We start from the raw sequence: 21,503 nt of genomic DNA on the forward strand, positions 1-21,503 counted from the left end.
CTGTTGAGTTTCTCAGAATCCACATATGAGTGAAAACATATGGTATCTGTCTTTCTTTGCCTGACTTATTTCAGTTAGCATAACACTCTCCAGTTTCCATCCACGTTGCTACAAATGACCAGATTTCATTCTTTGCCATTGCCAAGTAGTTGGAATTCACTTATTAATTATCAATTGTTTCTTTTTTGTCCTGTAGGAACTTGGGAAGTTATTCAAAGAATTACACAATTAAAACAAAATTCTTCCAATCTCATGTGCGGTACCCATACCAACATGAAACAACATCATTACAGTGGAACTCAACAAAAAAATTCTAAAATCAGTGGGGGTGGGGGGGTGCGTACAGAAGAAGGTGATAGAAGCAATAAGTAGAACTATACTATTTTGAAATATATAATACTTTAAGCTTCATTTCATGATTATTACTGAAAATCATTCAGTAGTTAAAAAAAAAAAAAAGGAAATATTTTAAAAAATGACTCAGGGAGCCAAATACCCACTATGGTTCAGAAGTTAAGAAGCAGTGTGGCTCTAGAGTCTGTAATCTTAACTATACTCTATTATCAAAAGAACTAAAAGAGTCAATGCAATCCCTACCAAAATGCCCACTGACTATCTTTGCAAAAATGGGCGATCTGATTCTAAATTTATATGGAAATGCAAGGGACTCTAACGAGCCAAAACTATATTAAAAAAGAAAAAAGTTGAAGGATTCACACTTCCTGATTTAAAAACACTGCAAAGTTAATCACGGCAATGTGGTACTGGCATGAGGATAAACATATAGACCAACGGAACTGGGAGTTCAGAGATAAAGCTACACATCTATGGTCCAGTGATTTTTTTGACAAAGGTGTCATTCAATGGCAACCATTCAGTGGGCAGAACAGACTATTCAAAAAACAGTGCGGGAGTTTCCAGGATGGCAAATGCATCCACTGCTGGGAGGCAGCTATCACACTCCAGTTCCCTGGAGACAAAAGCACGAGGTACTATTCCAGATCTCACCCTATGCACCTTTTCATCTGGCTGTCCATCTGAATACTTTATAATATCTTTTATAATAAACTGGCAAATGTAAAAAATAAGCCAAAAACAAATGATACCAGGACAACTGGATATCCATGTGCAAAAGAATGAATTTGGATCCCTACCTCATACCTTATACAAAATTTAATTCAAAATGAATCAAACACCTAAATCTAAGAGCTAAAACTTTGAAACTCTTAGAACATAGGTATAAATTTTGACATCTGGCATTAGACAATGGGTTCTGAAATATGGCAATCAAAGGGAAGACATAAATTGGACTTCATCAAATTAAAAACTTGAACATATACAAATAGAATGTTATGAAAGTTTTTCTGTGCTTTCTGTTCCTCTACATAAACTATGGTGTATTATGCACAAAAAATTAAAAGCTTACATTGAAATGCATTACACCAAGAAAGTGAAGACAATCCACAAAATGGTAGAAATATTTGCAAATCACATATATCTGGTAAGTCTAGTATGCAGAATATACAAAGAACTCAAGTCTCAGCAATAAAAAGACAAAACCCAGCTAAAAAATTTGCAAAGGATTTGAATACACATTTCTTCAGAGAAAATATACAAATGGCCAATATGCATATTAAAATATGCTATTATCATTAGTCATTAGAGAAATGCAAATCAAAACCATAAGAAGTTATCACTTCACACCCACTAGGATGGCTATAACTAATAAAACAGAAAATAACAAATGTTAGATGTAAGAAACTGGAAACCTGACACATTGCTGGTGAAAATGTAAAATGGTACAGCCACTTTGGACAATAGTTTGGCAATTCCTCAAACAATTAAACATAAAAGTGACACCTGGGTGGCTCAGTCAGTTAAGCATCCAACTCTTGATTTTGGCTCAGGTCATGATCTCACGGTTTGTGAGTTTAAGCCACATATCGGGCTCCCGACTGATTATGCGAAGCCTGCTTGGGATTCTCTCTCTCCCTCTCTCTCTCTCTGCCCCTCCACTGTTCTCATGAGTGTGCACTTTCTCTCTCTCTCTCAAAATAAACCTAAAACACACACACACCATATATATGTATATATACATCAAGATAAATTACCATTATGAGTAGGCAAGCCTATTCCTAGGTATACCCCAAAAGAAGTGAAAACACAAAAATCTGTACACTGATATTTACAGCAGCACGCTTCACAATAGCCAAGAAGTGGAAACAACCCAAGGGTCCATCCACGAATGAACGAATAAACATGTGGTATATCCGTGCAGTGGAATATTATCTTCAGTCATAAGAAGGAAATACAGTGCTGATATATGCCACTGCATGGTTGAACCTTGAAAATATTAAGCTATGTGAAAAGCCAGACACAGTAGCCCACATGTATTATTCCATTTATACAAATGTCCAGAATAGGTAAATCATAAACAGAAGTAGACTGATTGACAGAGAATGGAGGAGGGGGCAATTGGGAGTGATTGCTAATAGGTACAGAGTTTCTTTTGGGAATGATGGAAATGATAGTGGTGATGGCTGCATACCACTGTGAATATACTAAAAACCATTGAAGTATACATACCTAAATGATTAATTTCATGTCTGTGTGTTAGATCTCAATAAAAAAAACACAAATAAAGGCACTAAAAGTAGGATCACAAGTGGTTACTTCAGTGGGAAAAGGGCATCCTTCTACTTATTACCATGTTTCTTAAAATCACGTGTGAGCTATTATTTAAAAATGCATACATACATATCTACACCTTTTGCCACAGGTGCCCAATCCATTCTTCTTCTCGGAGAACTTGCCCCAGCGTTGAGGTGTGGGACTCAAAAGTCAGGACGGTCCTATATAACTCTGTGCCCTGGACACAGCTTGTTAGTGCACGAGTGGACTCCTGACGCCATGCTGGACCAATCAGATTCTCTAACCCTGGAATCTGAGATTAAGATAAAGATGCTAACTAGTGTGGAACTGAGACCAAGTGAATTTGGGAGCTGTGGAGTAGAGACAGATAAAGTTCGTGTGCAGAGATGAATATAGCCTAAGAAGAAAATCTGAGAAGAGCTGCTTAGATTCTTGCCAGCTTTCCAGTTCCAGATTCTACTCTTGGGACGCCAAGACATCCTCCCTATCTTTGGGCTCCATAGCCTTGTAACAAATGCCTTTTTTCAGTGGCCTACCAAGGTCAGGATGATAGGAGAGATCCAAGATGGGTACAAACAAAAGGGGATGAATTGTCTGTCCAGAATCGTGGTGACAATAAAAAAGCAAACTTTTAGTCAATTTTATTATTGCTTTAAATTCTTTAAAATGCTAGTGACCAAATACTTCTCCCTGCCCTCCTCCACATAACACTGCTCTTTTAGTCTAGTTCTGGTTGTTGGATATAACCACAGTACTTTGAATATAACCAATAATAATGATCTTGACCCAACCAACGATCTAAAAACAGTGAAAAAGGGGCGCCTGGGTGGCTCAGTCGGTTGAGCGCCCCACTTCAGCTCAGGTCATCTTCTCATGGTTCGTGGGTTGTCCAGCTCTGTGCTAACAGCTCAGAGCCTGCAGCCTGCTTCAGATTCCGTCTCTGGCTCTCTCCGCCCCTCCCCACTTGTGCTCTTCTCTAAAATAAACAAACACTAAAAAAACTTTAATAAAAAAAATAAAAACAGTTAAAGAAACCAGTCAATAAGCATTCCTACGTTTTCCAAAATTGACAAGTTATTAATTCAGGTAAGGAAAAAAATTTGTAATGGTGTTTTAAATTTTTTACTTATTCTTTTTTGAGAGCAAGAGTATGTGCAAGTGGGGGAGGCGCAGAGGAGGAAGGAAAGAGAGAATCCCAAGCAGGCTCCGTGCTCAGCACGGAGCCCAATGTGGGGCTCGATCCCACGATTGTGAGATCATGACATGAGCCAAAACCAAGGGTCTGACGCTTATCTGAGCCACCCACGCACCCCTAAAGCATTTTAATTTAAATAGCTATACCCAACATGTGGCTCAAACTTATGACCCCAAGATCAAGAGTAGAACGCTCCTTTGACTGAACCAGTCAGCTGCCCTAAGAAAATTTATTTTATCTGTTTTTTCTAACCAACAGTTAGATCTAGAAATCTTGTCTTACGAGTCTTCGTTTAAATAAAGCAAATTCCACTTCAACAGCTACCACTCAAGGATGAGAATGAGTGGTTGAAAATGGAGATAGGCTACAACAGAAGCCCTCTCATTTATTTCATGGTTGTCTGAGAGCTGAGTGCATCATGCTTCCCGTGGATGGCTCCACCAACGTTCATTCTTCCTGGTGCTTGTTGGAGCCACCTGTGTGGGTATAGTCATACCAGAGAAGAACACCATTCAACAGAAACTGAGGCAGCAGAGGACAGGAATGAGTATAGCTAGTCTTTCAGGGTTAATGTGGTACAGTGGAGAGGACCTGAGTGAAGGAAGAAAAAAATTTCTTTTAAATAAAAACTGATTAGGAGAAAAAAAAAAAAAGTATACCAAAATTGTTTTTTGTTTTTTTTTTTATTTTTTTTTATTTTTGAGACAGGGAGAGACAGAGCATGAACAGGGGAGGGTCAGAGAGAGGGAGACACAGAATCCGAAACAGGCTCCAGGCTCTGAGCTGTCAGCACAGAGCCCGACGCGGGGCTCGAACTCACGGACCGCGAGATCATGACCTGAGCCGAAGTCGGCCGCTTAACCGACTGAGCCACCCAGGCGCCCCCCAAAATTGTTTTTAATTATTATTCCTGCCTTTGTTTAAAGGAAGCAATCTGATATGGATCACTAAATAATCATTGTAGGGACTCAGCCATTAGCACTATACACATAACAGAGGCCAACAAAGATAATGCTGAAGTATTCCTAGATCGTAATTTAAAGCTTTGGATCTCAATGTCCTGTACATAAAATCTTTAAGAAACTCCAAGTGAAACATTAATGACACTTTATGAGGGCTTACAGAAAAAAATGTGCATTTTTATTTTTTTTTTAATTTTTTTTTTTCAACGTTTTTTATTTATTTTTGGGACAGAGAGAGACAGAGCATGAACGGGGGAGGGGCAGTGAGAGAGGGAGACACAGAATCGGAAACAGGCTCCAGGCTCCGAGCCATCAGCCCAGAGCCCGACGCGGGGCTCGAACTCACGGACCGCGAGATCGTGACCTGGCTGAAGTCGGACGCTCAACCGACTGCGCCACCCAGGCGCCCCAAAAATGTGCATTTTTAAAAAAATGTGCAATTATAACATGGCAGATACAAATTAAAGTACAGATTGATTCGCAAAGATGAATTATGACCCAGGTAGTTATGATTGGCCACTCACAGAATTTCAAAGTTTCCTATCCAAATGAAGAAGAATCAGGACTTGCATGTGAACGTAGCTCATACCTGGTATGATCATGAATTCTCTGAATCAACAGGAGGTCCGCCTCCTGTTACAGGACTGTCCTATGTCTGAGACCTGCGCTCACAGTAACCACCCCAATTCACACCATTTCTGATTCATTCATCAGTCTTTCCACTGCCTCTGACACATGTTCACTGAGCATTTTCACTGTGCAAGGTGCATTCCAGGCAATGAAGATATACTGGTGAATAAGTCAGAGACAGGCCCTGAATGTGCTGAGAAAAAATATAGCAAAGGAACCCAAGAAACAAGTACTTTCAACAACTTGCTTTACATATGTGAAAATTAATAAAGGGAAACCTCACTAAAGTGGACTTGGGAGGCTGAAAGGGGGAGCTCTACCACTCAATGTTAATTACAAGAAGAATTATCAATTGAAGATCCCTTACAAAAAAATCTTTAACAGGTAAGTATCAATTACAGGCCCCAACAGAGAGAGATGTACATTGCATCTCCTATGAGATATCTACTATCCCTGCAACTCAGCCAGTGAGAAACCAGCATCACCTTGAACCTTTTTCTCCAATGGGCTTCCCTTCAAAATAACCCGTCCCAACTTCCTCCTCCTTTATAAAATAAAGTTCCTCTCCTTTGTTTGTGGGACTTGTCTATGGTTTGCCTTAGCTTGCATGCATGTCCCACACTGTAATTCTGTTATTTCCCAGTAAACCCATTTTTACTGGTAAAATAACTGGCAGTTTTATTTTTAGGGTTAACGTATACTAATTTCCAGGACACAAAGGATCCTGCAGTAACCGAAGCAAGGGGTACTTAACTTAGGTTTCCAAAAGAAGATTTAGCCAGGAAAGTACAAGTGGAATGAGGAGGGGGCCAGGCAAAGGAAAGAGCTGAGATGCAGAAGGTCTAGAGGCAAGGTCCAAAATTAAAGAACTGAAAGAGGGTTCAGTAGGAGAGGGAATGTAGTGATAAGGTGAGGTCTGAGAACTAGGTAGGGGTGGAGCCAAGAAAGGCCTCATAAACCACAACAGTCATTTCTCTAACTGGGTGAAAAATCAATTTGAAACAATTTACTACAAAACCAAAAAGAGTCTACAAGTTTAACACCTGACCTACTTCTCACAGAAACATACCTGTAATGCTGTTATTACAAAGGTACTCAACATATTCATGGCAGTAGGAAAATACAGTAAAAACATATACTTCAGAACAGCTTGTACAAAAAAATTATGGCTATAAAGCAGTATTATTTTCTTCTCTATAAAACAATCTATATGGGGAAATAAGACATTCTGTAGGGAAACATTTCAACAAGATCCAGGTGCCCATAGCAACTTACAAAATTTACAAAATACTGTAAAGCCAGTATTTTTATCCAAATTATACCCTTTCTGTACTATAATGTGTCCCTTGGGATCATACACATAGGAAACAAAACATGACAAATACTTTCAAAACTACATCAAATATAAAGTCATCTTATTTATCCAGCAAGATCAGGGTGTGGGAAATTTACTAAATATCCATAACTGGAACTTTGCCCTTAAGCACCAAAACTTTTTTTTTCTAAGTTTATTTATTTTTGAGAGAGAGAGAGAGAGAGGACAATCGGGGGAGGGAGGGGGAGAGAGAGGGAGAGAGAGAGGGAGGGAGGGGGAGAGGGAGGGGGGAGGGGGAGAGGGAGGGGGAGGGGGAGAGGGAGGGGGAGGGGGAGAGGGAGGGGGAGAGGGAGGGGGAGGGGGAGGGGGAGGGGGAGGGGGAGGGGGGAAAGGGAGGGGGGGAGGGGGGAAAGGGAGGGGGGAGAGGGGGGAAAGGGAGGGGGGAGAGGGGGGAAAGGGAGGGGGGAGAGGGGGAAAAGGGAGGGGGGAGAGGGGGGAAAGGGAGGGGGGAGAGGGGGGAGGGAGGGGGAGGGGGAGGGGGAGAGGGAGGGGGGAGGGGGGGAGAGGGAGGGAGAGAATCCCAAACAGTCTCTGCACCATCAGCGCAGAGCCCGATGCGGGGCTTAAACTCATGAACCGTTACGTCATGACCTGAGCTGAAACCAAGAGTGGGACACTTAACCGACTGAGCGACCCAGGTGCCCCAAAACGTTTCACTTTTGATGGATTTTCCCTGAGAAGTACCTATGCATTTACAGCGACCTAAACCAACTGTGCAATTTAATCTTCACTCCACATTTTGGAGCCATTATTTTGGACATCAATTATGGGTTCCAGTAATGTGAACATCAATTACTAGGATTTAGTGGAGGACTATATGTCCTTTCCTCAAAGCACCCTTATGGATATAGTAAAAAAAACAAAACAAAAAAAACCAAAAAAAAATTTGCCTTTAAAAATATATATACACATAGTTTTAGACTTCTTTATCAGGTTGTCAGTGTTCACGGACTCAGTCCTGATGCCTACACAGGCCTTCTAATTTACTGCTTCTAGTTTCAGCCTGGGAAACCAGAAAACTAAACTAGTTCAAATTATAGGGAAAATGAATAAAGAGTTGCTGAATCCCTCCTACAAGAAATACGTGCATTTTACGCCACTGGTTTTGGCTGCTGGAGACTAGCTTCTAGATCAAGGCGTTCTCACTAACACCCGCCTGGTGTTTTAAGTGAGCTAAGGCCACTCACTGCTAAGCTACCTCCAGGTGCCACCATCTAACAGTGATTTCTGGTTTGCCTCCACCACTCGTAAGTGCAAAAAGAACGGGGAGGGGGGTTAAAATGCCCAGTTAACCGCAAACAAGCCTCAATTTTCCTCCATGGATGCTTAGCAGAAAAGTAGCGTTAACAAGAACTACAACTAAAATTTACTAAGCTGGTCTGCAGCATTCAAAGCCCTTTTCTACGTAGGAACTCAGCTGAGTTCAACATTTCTTGCTAGCTCTGGCACGAAAGCAGACGTGTACTAAATAGGCTTTAAAGTCATAACAAAAAATTAAGCTGTCACCCCTAATCTTATCGCGAAAAGGGAGGATGTGTGTAATACAGTAGTTAGAGCCAACTTCTGCTGCGAGCGAGCACTCCCCCGACACACCGGAAGTTTTGAAATATCCTGCAGGCTTCCCATAGGCAAAGTGCTTTTCCTCGCCCCGTCTCGGCGGGCCCCCCGAAGGTTCAAGGACCCTTCCGCGAAGCGTCAAACGCGGGGCGCGGGTCCCCGGTGCGCCACGGAGGGGAGCGAGGCCGGCAATCACGGCCGGTCGCCGGCTCCTCGCCGCGTAACCTTGGCCGCTCGCGAATCACGAATCGGGCAGGTGGGAGGCACCTGCGGCCGGCCGGGGAAGCCGCGGCCCGGGCACCGGCACGGGCACGGGCCCCGGCACGGGGGTGTCTCCGCGCAGGCCTGGCCGGCCACGCCAGCCTCCGGGGGAGCCCCGCGTGGGGCCGCGCGGCGGGGCCGGGCCCCGGGCTCGGCAAACTCAGCGGCCCGCCCAGCCCGCCCCCGGCGCCGCCACTCACCGAAGAAACCTTGCACGATCCCGAGCGGGTGGCTGAGCCAATCCTCCCCACAGGGCATCTCGCCGACGGGCCGGGGCCGGCGCGGCCCGGCGTCCCGCGCCGCGGCTCCTCCTCGGGGGCTCGGCCGCTCGTCGCCCGCGCCCTCCCACGCACGGCGAGCCTCGGGGCGCGGGCCGCCCGGCCTGCCCGCGCCTCAGGGAACGGCGGCTGTGGCGGCGGCAGCCAAGGAGCAGCTGGCCACGGGCAGGCGGCGCGTGCGGGCCCCCAGCCTCCACTTCGCACAATGGCGGGAAATAGGCGCCGCCGACCGCGCTGCTTGCGACCTGGGTGGAGCTCGCGCGAGGAGGGGCGGCGGGAGCGCGCGGCGCGGCCCCGAGGGCGGGAGGAGGGGCGGCGGGAGCGCGGGGGTGGGGCGGGGCGGAGCCAGGACGCGGCGGCGACGCGGCGGCGGGGCGGCCGCCATCTTGGAGATGGGCAAAAGGAAGGGCGCGCAGGGCTGGTGGGTGGAAAGGCGTCGAGGCTGAGCTGTGCGTATCGCGTTTTGTCACGCTGTGCTAGTGTGAAGGGGGAAGTTCCCGAGGTCCGGTTTATTAATTCGTAATACGAGCCCTTGCACAGGCTGGAGGGCGCAGCAGCCCAAAAGCACAAGCCCAAGGAGACCTTCAGGTCCTCTCTGGGCAAAATCAGTGGGCAAAACAGCCCTGGGTGTCGGTCCATCCCCTCTTGGTGCTAGTTTTGTTTTGTTTTGTTTTGCTCCTTTCTGTGGCGCCCTGCCTGAAACACCCATACAGTGACTCCCTCAGCTGCATAAAGTCTTATCCCACTGGGGGAGGTATACATTTGGATAAGGGGTACTTTGAAAACTCACAGGCGCCCTTTGCTGGACCTCTGGCACTGTGGTAGAGTGACGAGTTCATAATTTGAGAGGCAAGCTCCTAACTGTGGAAACGTACCTGTCTGCCTCTGCCTAGAAGCTGGAAACAACCAGGGAGCTTTGGCAGGTTCCTGCAGAAGGTGTGTACAGACATACCTTCGAAATGCTGCCCCTTTGTGCCACACCATCTCAATAAAGCGAAAATCATAATAAAGCAAATCAAATGAAGTTTTTGGTTTCCCAGGGCACATGAAGATTATGTGTACACTATGCAGTAGTCTATCAAGCGTGCAATAGATTTAAGTCTTAAAAAGTATATATGTCAATTTAAAAATATTTTTTAACTTAAAAGATGCTGTCATCTTAACTTTCAGCAAGTCACGATCACTGATCACAGATCACCACCGTAACAAATGTAGTAATAACGAAAATGTTTGAAATACTGCCAAGATCTAACACAACCTGACGTAGAGATACCCAGTGAGCAAATGGTCTTGGAAAAATAGCCTCAATGGACTTGCGCCAAATGGTGGTGTCACCAACTTTCAATTTGTGAAAAAGCGCAGTATTTGGGAAAGGCAGTAAAGCTAAGCAGAGTAAAACAATGTGTGCCTCTCTCTGGATACCCTAAGATTGAAGATGGTGGCATTAACACACACAAAAAGATCAAATCTAGGGGTAAACTTTTAGTGAGGGAATTCAGAAAAACATCCAAGTTCAGGGATGAAACAGCATGTTTCTCCTAGGACTGGAACACACCTGAGAAAACTGTATTATCCAGAGCTGAAGAAAGAGCGTGTTAAACAGAAGGAGGATGATCTGAATGGAGACTGGAAAGTGGGAAGCCTGAGAATAAGAACTGAACTCGAAGCTCAAGCCCTACTTAGGGCAAAGGCGGGTGGTTTGTATTTCTCATTGTGAACTAATTAATTGGTCTACTGGATTATACGTCTGGCTCTTGTGAGTTTGGGTGAGCTGAGAAAACGGAGTTTCAAATCCAGGGCACTACCACCACGTTGTTCATTTATTCATGTGTTTAGCAGAGAGGGTTGCCAAGTCCCTTGTATTAAATGGAGAAATCCCATATGTTAGTGTCTTGACCAGTAACGGGCAAATTAAATGTATGCGGACGTGAAAATGTCTGCTTTTAAGTTATAATAATTGCAGATTGATTTGCTTCATATGAAATTGCCGATGGATACCAAGTCAACAGTGGCGAGGAACACTGGAGCTTTAGGTTTCTTCCTCTGTATTTAGTGACTTAGAAACAAACTATCGCTCAGATTTACTTAAAGAGACCCCACGGTGCTTTTGAAATGTCATTATTTCATTTTGTTTATATATATGTATATATATATATATACATATACATGTATATATATATACATATACATATACATATATTTAACATTTATTTATTCCTGAGAGAGAGAGAGAGAATAAGCAGGGGAGGGGCAGAGAGGGAGTCACAGAATCTGAAGCAGGCTCCAGGCTCTGAGCTGTCAGCACAGAGCCGGACCTGGGGCTCGAACTCACAAATGGTGAGATCATGACCTGAGCCGAGGTCTGATGCTCAACTGAGCCGCCCAGGCACCCCGAAATGTCATTATTTTAAAATGTGAATGATCATAACACCTAATTTTTCTGTGGCAAGATGTGTTGATACTATTACTAAGTAGTTATGAAAATGTAAGAGGCCAGGGAGGATCCATAAAAGCACATCTCTGTGGCAAGATTTGACTTCCCACCACCACGAATGGCACCGCTGCCCCCACACCAAGCCTATATTTTTAAGGAGGGCATTAAATAACCCTGTCTACCTCTGTGGGGTAAAGGCAAAGGATGTTTGAGGACTTTCCTGAAATGTGACATTTACCCTAGGACTTGAAAGATAAATAAGAGGTAACTAGGCAAAAAGTGAGGGAAGAGTGTTCCAAGCCTAGGAAAACAAAGCTTGCAAACAAAAATTAAAATAATGACAACTTATTATATGATTTGGCTATGAATCATCTTTATGTAATGATGATAAAGGTAAAACTTGAGTGTTAATCTAACCAATGTTATAATTTAACTTCAGCGAGAGGCTAGGGGGAAAGGGTTCATATATGTGATGAGGACAAAGATCAAAAGGGGCAAAATCCTCATTGTTCACCTGGAAAGTCAACAATATAATGCAAACAGGAAAAACATCAGAAGTGGCAACGTAATCATGTTAATTTGGAAACAGAAATCCTGAAAGAATCAGCAGAAAGAGTTGAATGCAGTCGCCTTCAGGGTGGAGTAAATTTTTTTAAACATTTGCTAGTTTTCTACACATTTGTTATTAATTAAGCCTCAACTGCACTAGAATTTGCACTAGACTGTAAGATCCATGAAGCAATGATTTTGGTAGTTACATGTTATTTCATTCCCTAGCACCTAGAACAGTGCCTGGCATAGCACTGGTGCTCAATAAATGGTTTCTGAATGGATAATACACATTTTCCATCCGTTGCCTAAATTTCCTCTCTCGGTGTTTAGACACCTTTTCTTGGGTATCTTTCCCAGAGCCTTTTGACCTGTTCTGATCTAGACTTGTTGCCCTTTACCTCTGGTACAAAACTGTCTTCCTAGGATCTCCTACCACCATTATCCATTATCCGTAAGATTCTCTTTCCTTTCATGGTTTCACTGACCCTTCAGAAAAATCTGTTTCCTCCATCTTCCATAGCTATAGATAGATTTCCTAGGGAAGACCTGCATTTTCTACCTACAGACATAGAGCTGAGGCTGGTTGCCCAACGAGGGACTACATTTCCCAGCCTTCTTTGCAGCTAGGTTCTTACCAATGAACTGGGAGCAAATGTTATGTCCGGAACTTCCCCCTCAATTTCTTTGGAGAAAACTTTTGGCCTGGATATGTTCTTTCCTCCTTTGTGATGGACAGGATGGTGATGACTAGAACGACTCTGTGTGACAGCCTGGATTTTTATATGAACATTGCATTCTGAGGCCTCTTTGTCACAACTGCTAGCATTACTCTAAGTAATTCAGCAAGTGGTGTAAGTGGGGTGTTATCACAACAAACACAAAGTAAGGTGGCTCTAGTTTAGTGGTTGGAAGGAAGGTAGCAATCAGTGAAAGATGAAATGCCTGAGACAATGAAGGAGATTGATTTCATTTATGCTGTTGCAGTAGGGAGAATGTTCGTTCAGAAACATCTCAAAGGAGAGTGGTAAATTTTGAGTTTCATAAAGCCAGGAAGTCATTGAGGAAGGATGGAGGTGAGCCTTATGTTGGAATTTTCAAGAATGAGTTGGTCTTTTGCATTTATAATCCTTTCTTGGAACACAGAAACAAGAAGGGATTTCTTAACTATCCCTGTTTTCTGAGGAGTGAGTGGGGGCAACTACTAGGGAAGTTGGACTCATTGACCAAGTTCTGACTTTTCTAGGCCAATCGCTGCAGAGGTTGTCAGAGTTCTTTTGTTAAATATGGTCTGGCCATTGTTTGTATATTCAGCCTCCCAGAAATATTGTGCAAGCCATATATGTAAATTAAAAGTTATTACTAGTCACATTAAGAGTTGATAAAAGGTACAAACTTCTTTTTTATTTATTTACTTTTTAATGTTTATTTATTTTTTAGAGATATACAAAGCACAAGCAGGGCAGGGGCAGAGAGAGAGAGACACACACACACACATAAAATCTGAAGCAGCTGAGCTGTCAGCACAGAGTCTGACGTGGGGCTCAAACTCACAAATTGTGAGATCATGACCTGAGCTGAAGTCGGACACTTAACCGACTGAGCCACCCAGGTGTCCCAAAAGGTGCAACCTTCTAATTATAAAATCAATAAGTCATGGGAATGAAAAACACAGCATAGGGAATATAATCAATAATATTGTTATAACTTTGGTGACAGGTAGAAACTACACTTGTGGTGGTGAGCATTTCATAATGTATATAACTGTCAAATCAATATATTTTACACCTGAAATATATATCAGCTATACTTCAATTAAAAATTGAAAACAAACTGTGCTGATAGCTCAGAGCCTGGAGCCTGCTTCAGATTCTGTGTCTCCCCCTCTCTCTGCCCCTCCCCTGCTCGTGCTCTGTCTCTCTCTGTCTCAAAAATAAATTAAAAAACATTAAAAAATTAAAAAAAAATTGAAAACAAACTGAGGCACCTGGGTGGCTCAGTTGGTTAAGCCCCTGACTCATGATTTCAGTTAAGGTCATGATCTCAATGTTGTGAAATGGAGCCCTGCATCAGGCTCTGCACTGGGTGTGGAAACTGCTTGAGATTCTCTCTCTCTCTCTCTCTCTCTCTCTCTCTCTCTCTCTCTCTCTCTCTCCCTCTCTCTCACCCACCCACCCTTTGCCCCTCCCACCCTGAATGTGCCTGAATGTGCACACACGCTCTCTTTCTCTCTCTCTCTAAATAAATAGAAAACAAACAAACAAGAAACCATAGTGAGATAATATTACACACCGATTAGAATGGCCAACATTTAAAATACTGGCAACACCAAGTATAGATATTACTGGTGGGAAAATAAGATGATACAGTGGGGAAATAAGATGATGGAAAAGGGGCACCTGGGTGGCTCAGTCAGTCAACCATCTGACTTTGGCTTAGGTCATGATCTCACAGTTATCGGGCTCTGTGCTGACAGCTTGGAGCCTGCTTCACATTCTGTGTCTCTGCCTTGCTCTCTGCCCCTCCCCCACTCACACTCTGTCTCTTTCTCTCTCAAAAATAAACATTCAAAAAAAAGACGGAAAATCATGTGGCAATTTCTTACAAAGTTGAACATACATGACAATAAGACTCAGTAATTCTACTCCTAGGTGAAATGAAAACATTTCCCATGAAGATTTTTACATAAATTTTCATTGCAACTTTAATAATAATAGCCCCAAATTTGAAACAACCTAAATGTCTACCAACCAATGAATGGATAAGCAAATTGTGGTAGAGTCGTATAATAAAACACTACTTAACAAGGAAAAAAGAATGACCTATGATTCACATGACATGGATGGACCTCAAAAACATTATATTAATCAAAAGAAGTCAGACACAAAAGAATATGTACTATATGGTTCCATTTATACAAAACTTACTAAAGACAGATGTAAAAATGTAAAAAATAGAAAGTAGATCAGTGGTGGAATAGGGCTGGGAATAGAATTTATGAAGTTATTAATTGGCTGGAAAGAGGAACACAAAGGAATAGTCTAAGATGATGGATTTATTTTTTTAAAAATATATTTATTTTGATGGGGCGCCTAGGTGGCTCAGTTGGTTGAGCGTCCAACTTTGGCTTAGATCGTGGTCTTGTAGTTTGTGAGTTTGAACCGTGCGTGGGGCTTGCTCCTGTCAGCGCAGAGCCTGTTTCGGATCTTCTGTTCCCTCTCTCTGTCTCTCTCCCCCGCTCCTGCTTGTACTCTCTATCTCAAAAATAAATAAAACATTCTAAAAATTTTTAAATGTTTTATTTTTGAGAGAGGGAGGAAGAGAAATAGTGTGCATGCATGAGTGGGGAAGGGGCACAGAGGGAGGGAGAGAGAGAATCCCAAGCAGGCTCTGTGCTGTCAGTGCAGAGCTAGATGTGGGGCTCAATCCCACAAACTATGAGATCATCGGCTGAGCTGAAATCAAGAGTTGGACGTTCGACAAACTGAGCCACTCAGGCATCCGTAGGGTGATGGATTTATTCTATACTGATATTTTTGTCAAAACTCATAAAATTGTATACTTACAGTTCATGCATTTATCATGTAAATTATACCTCAATAAAGTTGATTTAAAGAGTAAAAAGAGGGGCACCTGGGTGGCTCAGTCGGTTAAGCCTATAACTTCAGCTCAGGTCATATCTCATGGTCCATGAGTTCAAGCCTTGCATTGGGCTCTGCGCTGACAGCTCAGAGCCTGGAACTTGCTTCAGATTCTGTGTCTCCCGCTTTCTCTGCCCCTCCCCCACTCACGCTGTCTCTGTCTCCATCTCTCAAAACTAAATAAATGTTAAAAAAAAAAAAAGTAAAAAGAAACAGATAACATTAATTTTAATAGTAGGGTGCCTGGGTGGCTCAGTCAGTTAAGCATCTGACTCTTGGTTTCAACTCAGGTCCTGATCTCATGGTTTCATGAGTTTGAGCCCCACATTGGGCTCTGTGCTGACAGTGTGGATCCTGCTTGGGGTTCTCTCTCTCCCTCTCTCTCTGCCCCTCCCCTCCCCCCCACTGGGTTTGTCTTTCTCAAAAATAAACAAACTTAAAAAATTTTGGTATTATATTTAACTCGACATATTCCAAATATTGTAATTGGAATAACCAATATAAATGTTATTAATGAATATTTTGTCTTCTTTTTTTAGAATGAGCTCTTTGAAATCTGGTGTGCATTTTACAGTTACAGCACTTCTCAATTCAGACAGCCACATTTCCAGACCTCGATAGCCACAGGTAGCCAGGACCATCAAGTGAGGCAGCACAGGAGAGACTAGGGCCTCAGTATTCAGATCAGAGGAGGTAAGAATCTTGCTGAAAGGCATTTCCAAGGGTCTTTTAAGATTTCTCTAGTAAACTAAAGAATCCTGCCTTATGGCAAAGGTCAGATCAAGGATGTAGCTTTCCCACCTATACCTATTAGGCTGACAGAAAAAGGGCTCAAGTCAGACAAGAAAGTAAAGAACATGGAACTTTCAGGAAATAAAATGCCAGGAGCTTGGCCTGAAAAAGTCTGCAACTTGTCAAGTTTTAAGGCAAGTCTCAGGCGCCAGACTTATAGGAGAGACAGTGGGCTACCAAAACTGTACAGCCCCCAAAGAGGACATGCCTCCTCGTGCCACTTGGGATATAGCCATGGATGGTCAGGGACAAGAAGAAACCTCCCTGAGGGCAGAGCTGAGGCCAGGGAGGACTGTAGACTGAGGAAGTATTTCTAGAGGCCCAAACCAGGGGCAGTCAGGACCAATCAAAAACATTCTCCACTCTCAGGGAGTATTTTCAATTTATGCCTCACAGGATTTAATCATTTCCGTGCAACAGTGGGAGTCTCCATACAGTTACCCTGTTCTCGGTCCATGACTGTCTAATGTGCCCTATCGCCATAGGTGAGAAGCCACATCCAGGCCCAGTGGAAAGGGCTGAGCTGCACCCACAGATCCTAGACTGTTAAACAGGATGCAGCATTTTGCTTCCTTTGAGGAGTGAGTATATTCTACACTTGGGAAGAAGGGTTGGCGTTTGCTGGCCAGAGGGGCAGACTGCGGTGGCGATCGTCATTTGCCCACTAAAATCTTCTTTCTCCATACAGAACAGTTACAGAATTGTAGGTAGGATGTGGATACTCAGGTGAGGACTGTATTTCCAGCTCTTGTACCAGGAGTGCCTTTTGTCCAAGTTCTCACCAGCGGAATGTGAACAGAAGTGATTTGTACAAGGTCTGCCTTACTTCTTTTTTTTTTTTTTTTTTTTTTTTTTTTAATTTTTTTTTCAACGTTTTTTATTTTTGGGACAGAGAGAGACAGAGCATGAACAGGGGAGGGGCAGAGAGAGAGGGAGACACAGAATCGGAAACAGGCTCCAGGCTCCGAGCCATCAGCCCAGAGCCTGATGCGGGGCTCGAACTCACGGACCGCGAGATCGTGACCTGGCTGAAGTCGGACGCCTAACTGACTACGCCACCCAGGCGCCCCATGGTCTGCCTTACTTCTTAAGATGAGATGTCTGTGCTTGAACTGCTCTGACCTCTGGCCACTGCCTTGGCTGGCAAAAAACTAGAGCGGCCTTGGAAGCCTTGTATTGAAGATGAAAAACTGGTTACCTGCATGTACTCTCATGTGGGAAATGAACGTTTACTTTGAGCCACTGCATTTTGGGGTCTTTTTTTTTTGTTAAAACAGCTTACATTCTCCGGTACACCTGTGGTTGCACATCACTTTTCCTGTATCCCACATAGGAAGACTTCCTTAGCTTATTCCTTTATTTTGGTGGAGGACCTCCTCCATTTGCTTTCTTAGAAGGTGTGCTGGAGGGGTAAGTATTTTGAGAGCTGAATTCCTTTGCATTTGACCTGTTTTTATCCTTCTGGAGCCTTAAGAATCTTCTATTTGTCTCCAGCGTTTTCTCGTGTGTGTGTCTATTTTCAACTATTGTGCTGGGTACTCAACCCTTGCAATCTGGAAACTGGTATCCTTCATTTCTGGGAATAAAAATGTTTTTTCTTTGATTATTCCCTCCCCTGCATTTTCTCTGTCTCTATTCTTAGCAGAACTCTTAATGTACAGATATTGGCTTTCCTTGCCCAGCACTCTAATTTTCTTATGTCTCTCTCCTAGCTCCCATCTGTTTGTCTTTTTGCTTTACTTTTTGGGAAATTTCCTCACTATTTATCTTCCTTCTACTGATTTTCTTGTGTGTTCCCTGAACATTTATTTTCTTTTTAAAATAACATCCTGGGGGCGCCTGGGTGGCTCAGTTGGTTGAGCGTCCGACTTCGGCTCAGGTCATGATCTCACGGTTTGTGGGTTCGAGCTCTGTGCTGACAGCTTGCTCAGAGCCTGGAGCCTGCTTTGGATTCTGTGTCTCCTCTCTCTCTGCCCCTCTCCTGCTCATGCTCTGTCTCTGTCTCTCAAAAATAAATGAATGGTAAAAAACATTTTTTTAAAAAAACAACACACCGATCTTGTTTCTTGGTTACTGACCCTCTTATCCCTCTGAGGATATTATTGACAGATTTTCTAAGTCTTTTTCTTCCCGTGTGGGTTGTTTCTTCTAAGTTGCTATTTCTTCTTCCTTTGGTGTGTGTCTTGTTTTGATCTCTTTCACATTAAAGGATCTTCTCAACTATGTGGTGATCGTATTTAAAGTGTGGGGACTAGGGGCACCTGACTGGTTTAATCCGTAGATCATGCAACTCTTGGTCTCAGGGTTGTGAGTTTGAGCCCCACATTGGCCATAGAAGGGACTGAAAAAAAAAAGTGTGGGGACTAACAAGGTGATTGGGAGCTCAGAGCATATAAATAGGGATTGTTGGTTGTGAACTTAATATGGGGTGATCTGGCTGGGCTGTCTTCCTAGGGACTCCAGATTTCAGCACCTCTACATCTCTCTTTCCCATGCCCCAAAGAAGAATTTTCTAATCTTCTGCCTGAAGGTTGAAGATCTGGCAGCCAGTGTTCTCAGAGCTGAGTGGAGAAACTTGGCTGGGGTTGTGGGAGAGATTATTTTTTTATTCAGTATGTACATGTTTGCTAAATGTTTCTTCTGTTACCCACTCCAGAAGGGAAAATTTCGTCTTTTTTTCTAGAAGGGGGATGGTTAGTGGTCCAGTTACTCAGAGTAGGGGTACAGACCTAACAGCTTCCCCAACAGTTGTACCCAATCTTCCAAACTCTTTATTTAAAAAAAATTTTTTTAATGTTTTTATTTATTTTTGAGACAGAGAGAGACAGAGCATGAACAGGGGAGGGGCAGAGAGAGAGGGAGACACAGAATCGGAAGCAGGCTCCAGGCTCTGAGCCATCAGCCCAGAGCCCGACACGGGGCTCGAACTCACGGACCGCAAGATCGCGACCTGAGCTGAAGTCGGCCGCTTAACCGACTGAGCCACCCAGGCGCCCCTCTTCCAAACTCTTTAGCTTCACTGCTACCTCCTGAGGTGCCTGGGGTCATCAGACCCTCAATCTTATGATGATTCTGTGGTGCAAATAAGTTGCTCTTGGGCTTTCCCCATTACTGGTTTGCTAAATCACCTACTACAGGTCCATTTTTGTGTGTGTGTGTGTGCAGAATCTTGTTGCTGTGGAATCCTCTCCTATCCCCCTTATCCTTCTGGGTTTAAAAATCAAACACACCTATTTGTGTTTTCAACAGAGTTTCAGGAGGAAGGAAATGAAGACACTTTGGTTCAATGTGATGTCTCTCCCCAGGAATTACTCCTGTTTCTCTGCTCATTCCTACTGCAATTGGTCTAATTTGAGCCACTCTCACGGCTCCCCTGGTCCACTGTAGCAGCCCGGGTTGCTCTTTCCGTATCTATTTTATTACACTGAAGTCAGAGTGGACTTTCTACAGGGCAAGTGTTATTTCTCCACCCTCTTTTATTAAAAAATTTTTAATGTTAATTAATTTTTTTAAGAGAGAGACAGAGAGCAAGCGGGGGGAAGGGCCAGAGAGAGAGAGAGGGATGTGAAGCAGGCTCCAGGCTCGTGAGCTGTCAGCACAGAGCCTGACGCCAGGCTCGAACCCACAAACCGTGAGATCATGACCTGAGCTGAAGTCGGATGCTCAACCAGGTGGGCCACTCAGGCTCCCCTCTTTACCCTCTTTTAACCCCTTCTTTGGCTCCCTGTTGCTCTTGACTTGTAAGCCCCTGCATCATCTGGCCTTGCTCTGCTTTTCATTCTCATCTCCCAACATTCTTCCAGTTGCTCAGTGTGGCATTTCAGGGTATTCCTACATACTGTGACTTTTTTTTTGAAATGATCTCTTATTGCTTCCTCCAGCCCCCCCCCCCCCCCCCCACCAAATTTTCCACTTAACTTCTACTCATTGCCTTTCAGGGCTTGACTTTAAATTTTCTTCTTTGAGGAAGCCTTTCATGTCACTCAACACTATGTAGGTCCTTTGTTGATGGTCTGATTAGTCTAAATATTTGCTATCTTTTCTCACAGAAGGATTATACCTCCCTCCCCTGATGGTGTCCATATTAGACATAACACACTTGGGAAATTCTACATTACAACTTTCACCACTGTTTACTTTCCTGTCTTCCTGGCCAAACTATAAGCTCTAAGATGGAAAGTTTCTGCGTCTTTCTTAAACACCACCGAACCCGCAGTGTTTGGTGTAGTGCCTTGGTCACCCATAGGAACGACAAAGACTCTCTCCTTGACCCAATTCTAGCAAAGTTTCTAACAGTGTAAGGCCATGTCCCTAGAATGACCCCAGTCCTCCTTAAAATGCCTGCCCTGAGAAAGCTCAACGCTGCCAGGAGAACTTACTGTATGTTCCAGCCAAAACCTGGTGCTAGGCATTTGGGCCCCTGAGCTCCATTTCAGAGCAGTTACTTTAGAAAACTTGCAATTCTATATCCCTTATAATTTTGAGATGTAAATCTGCCATACAGAACTGTCTTCTCAAGGCCCATCTCCTCCCAGCCTGGTGGTATATTGCTCTAACTTGTACAACTGCCTGTCATAAAGATATGAGTTTGTTTCTCCTCCAGATAATTGGCAGTTAACAAACCTACGTGGCCTAGTCACGTGGACCAACATCCCTTGGCACCTTTCAATGCTTTCCCCTTAGCACTCTGATCTTTGGAAAGTCTGCAGTCTTTTGGGGAGGTTCAGTTCACGATGTACCCTCTTTCCTGTTGTAGTAGTTATCACCCAGTAAAATCTATCCTTACTGCTTTAACTAGTGTCTCACTTTGTTTATCTCTGACAGTAAGCACACTAAATAGTTACTGAATTAAGTAAACAGGTTCTGCACAGGAGTGAATGGCTGCAGGGGAGGAGTTTCATTATTTCAAAGCTTCTTTTGGGGTCTATCTTCCTCTCCCTCCCTCCAAAAAAGCTACTTATCTGTTATTTTTTATTTCATAATCTCTACCTACATGAAAGGTGACAATTACATCCAAGTCACCCACGGCGCATTTTGGGATTTAACTAATCAGATTATTGTAGACAGATATAGAAAGCTATTTTAAAATGTAGCATCTCCAAATTTCAATTCCCTGGCTCCTTTTTTAAACATGGCTTAAAAACTTCAAAAGTTTTACCGTTTCTATTTCTGGACCA

At 43.5% G+C, this 21,503-nt stretch overlaps 1 protein-coding gene across 2 annotated transcripts in view; it reads right to left on the minus strand.

Annotated features, from left to right (window-relative positions):
• Positions 1-8,982, minus strand: part of LOC122201670 (minichromosome maintenance complex binding protein) — a 47,614-nt gene extending 38,632 nt beyond the window's left edge. For both annotated transcript variants that reach the window (XM_042907531.1, XM_042907530.1), the window contains exon 1: positions 8,833-8,982. In XM_042907531.1, coding sequence (XP_042763465.1) covers positions 8,833-8,890 — 58 coding nt within the window. In that variant the 5' untranslated portion in view covers positions 8,891-8,982. The remainder of the gene's footprint in view (positions 1-8,832) is intronic.
• Positions 8,983-21,503: the final 12,521 nt, after the last annotated feature.

This window comes from Panthera leo, chromosome D2, assembly GCF_018350215.1.
Source record: "Panthera leo isolate Ple1 chromosome D2, P.leo_Ple1_pat1.1, whole genome shotgun sequence".
Classification (NCBI taxonomy): domain Eukaryota; kingdom Metazoa; phylum Chordata; class Mammalia; order Carnivora; family Felidae; genus Panthera; species Panthera leo.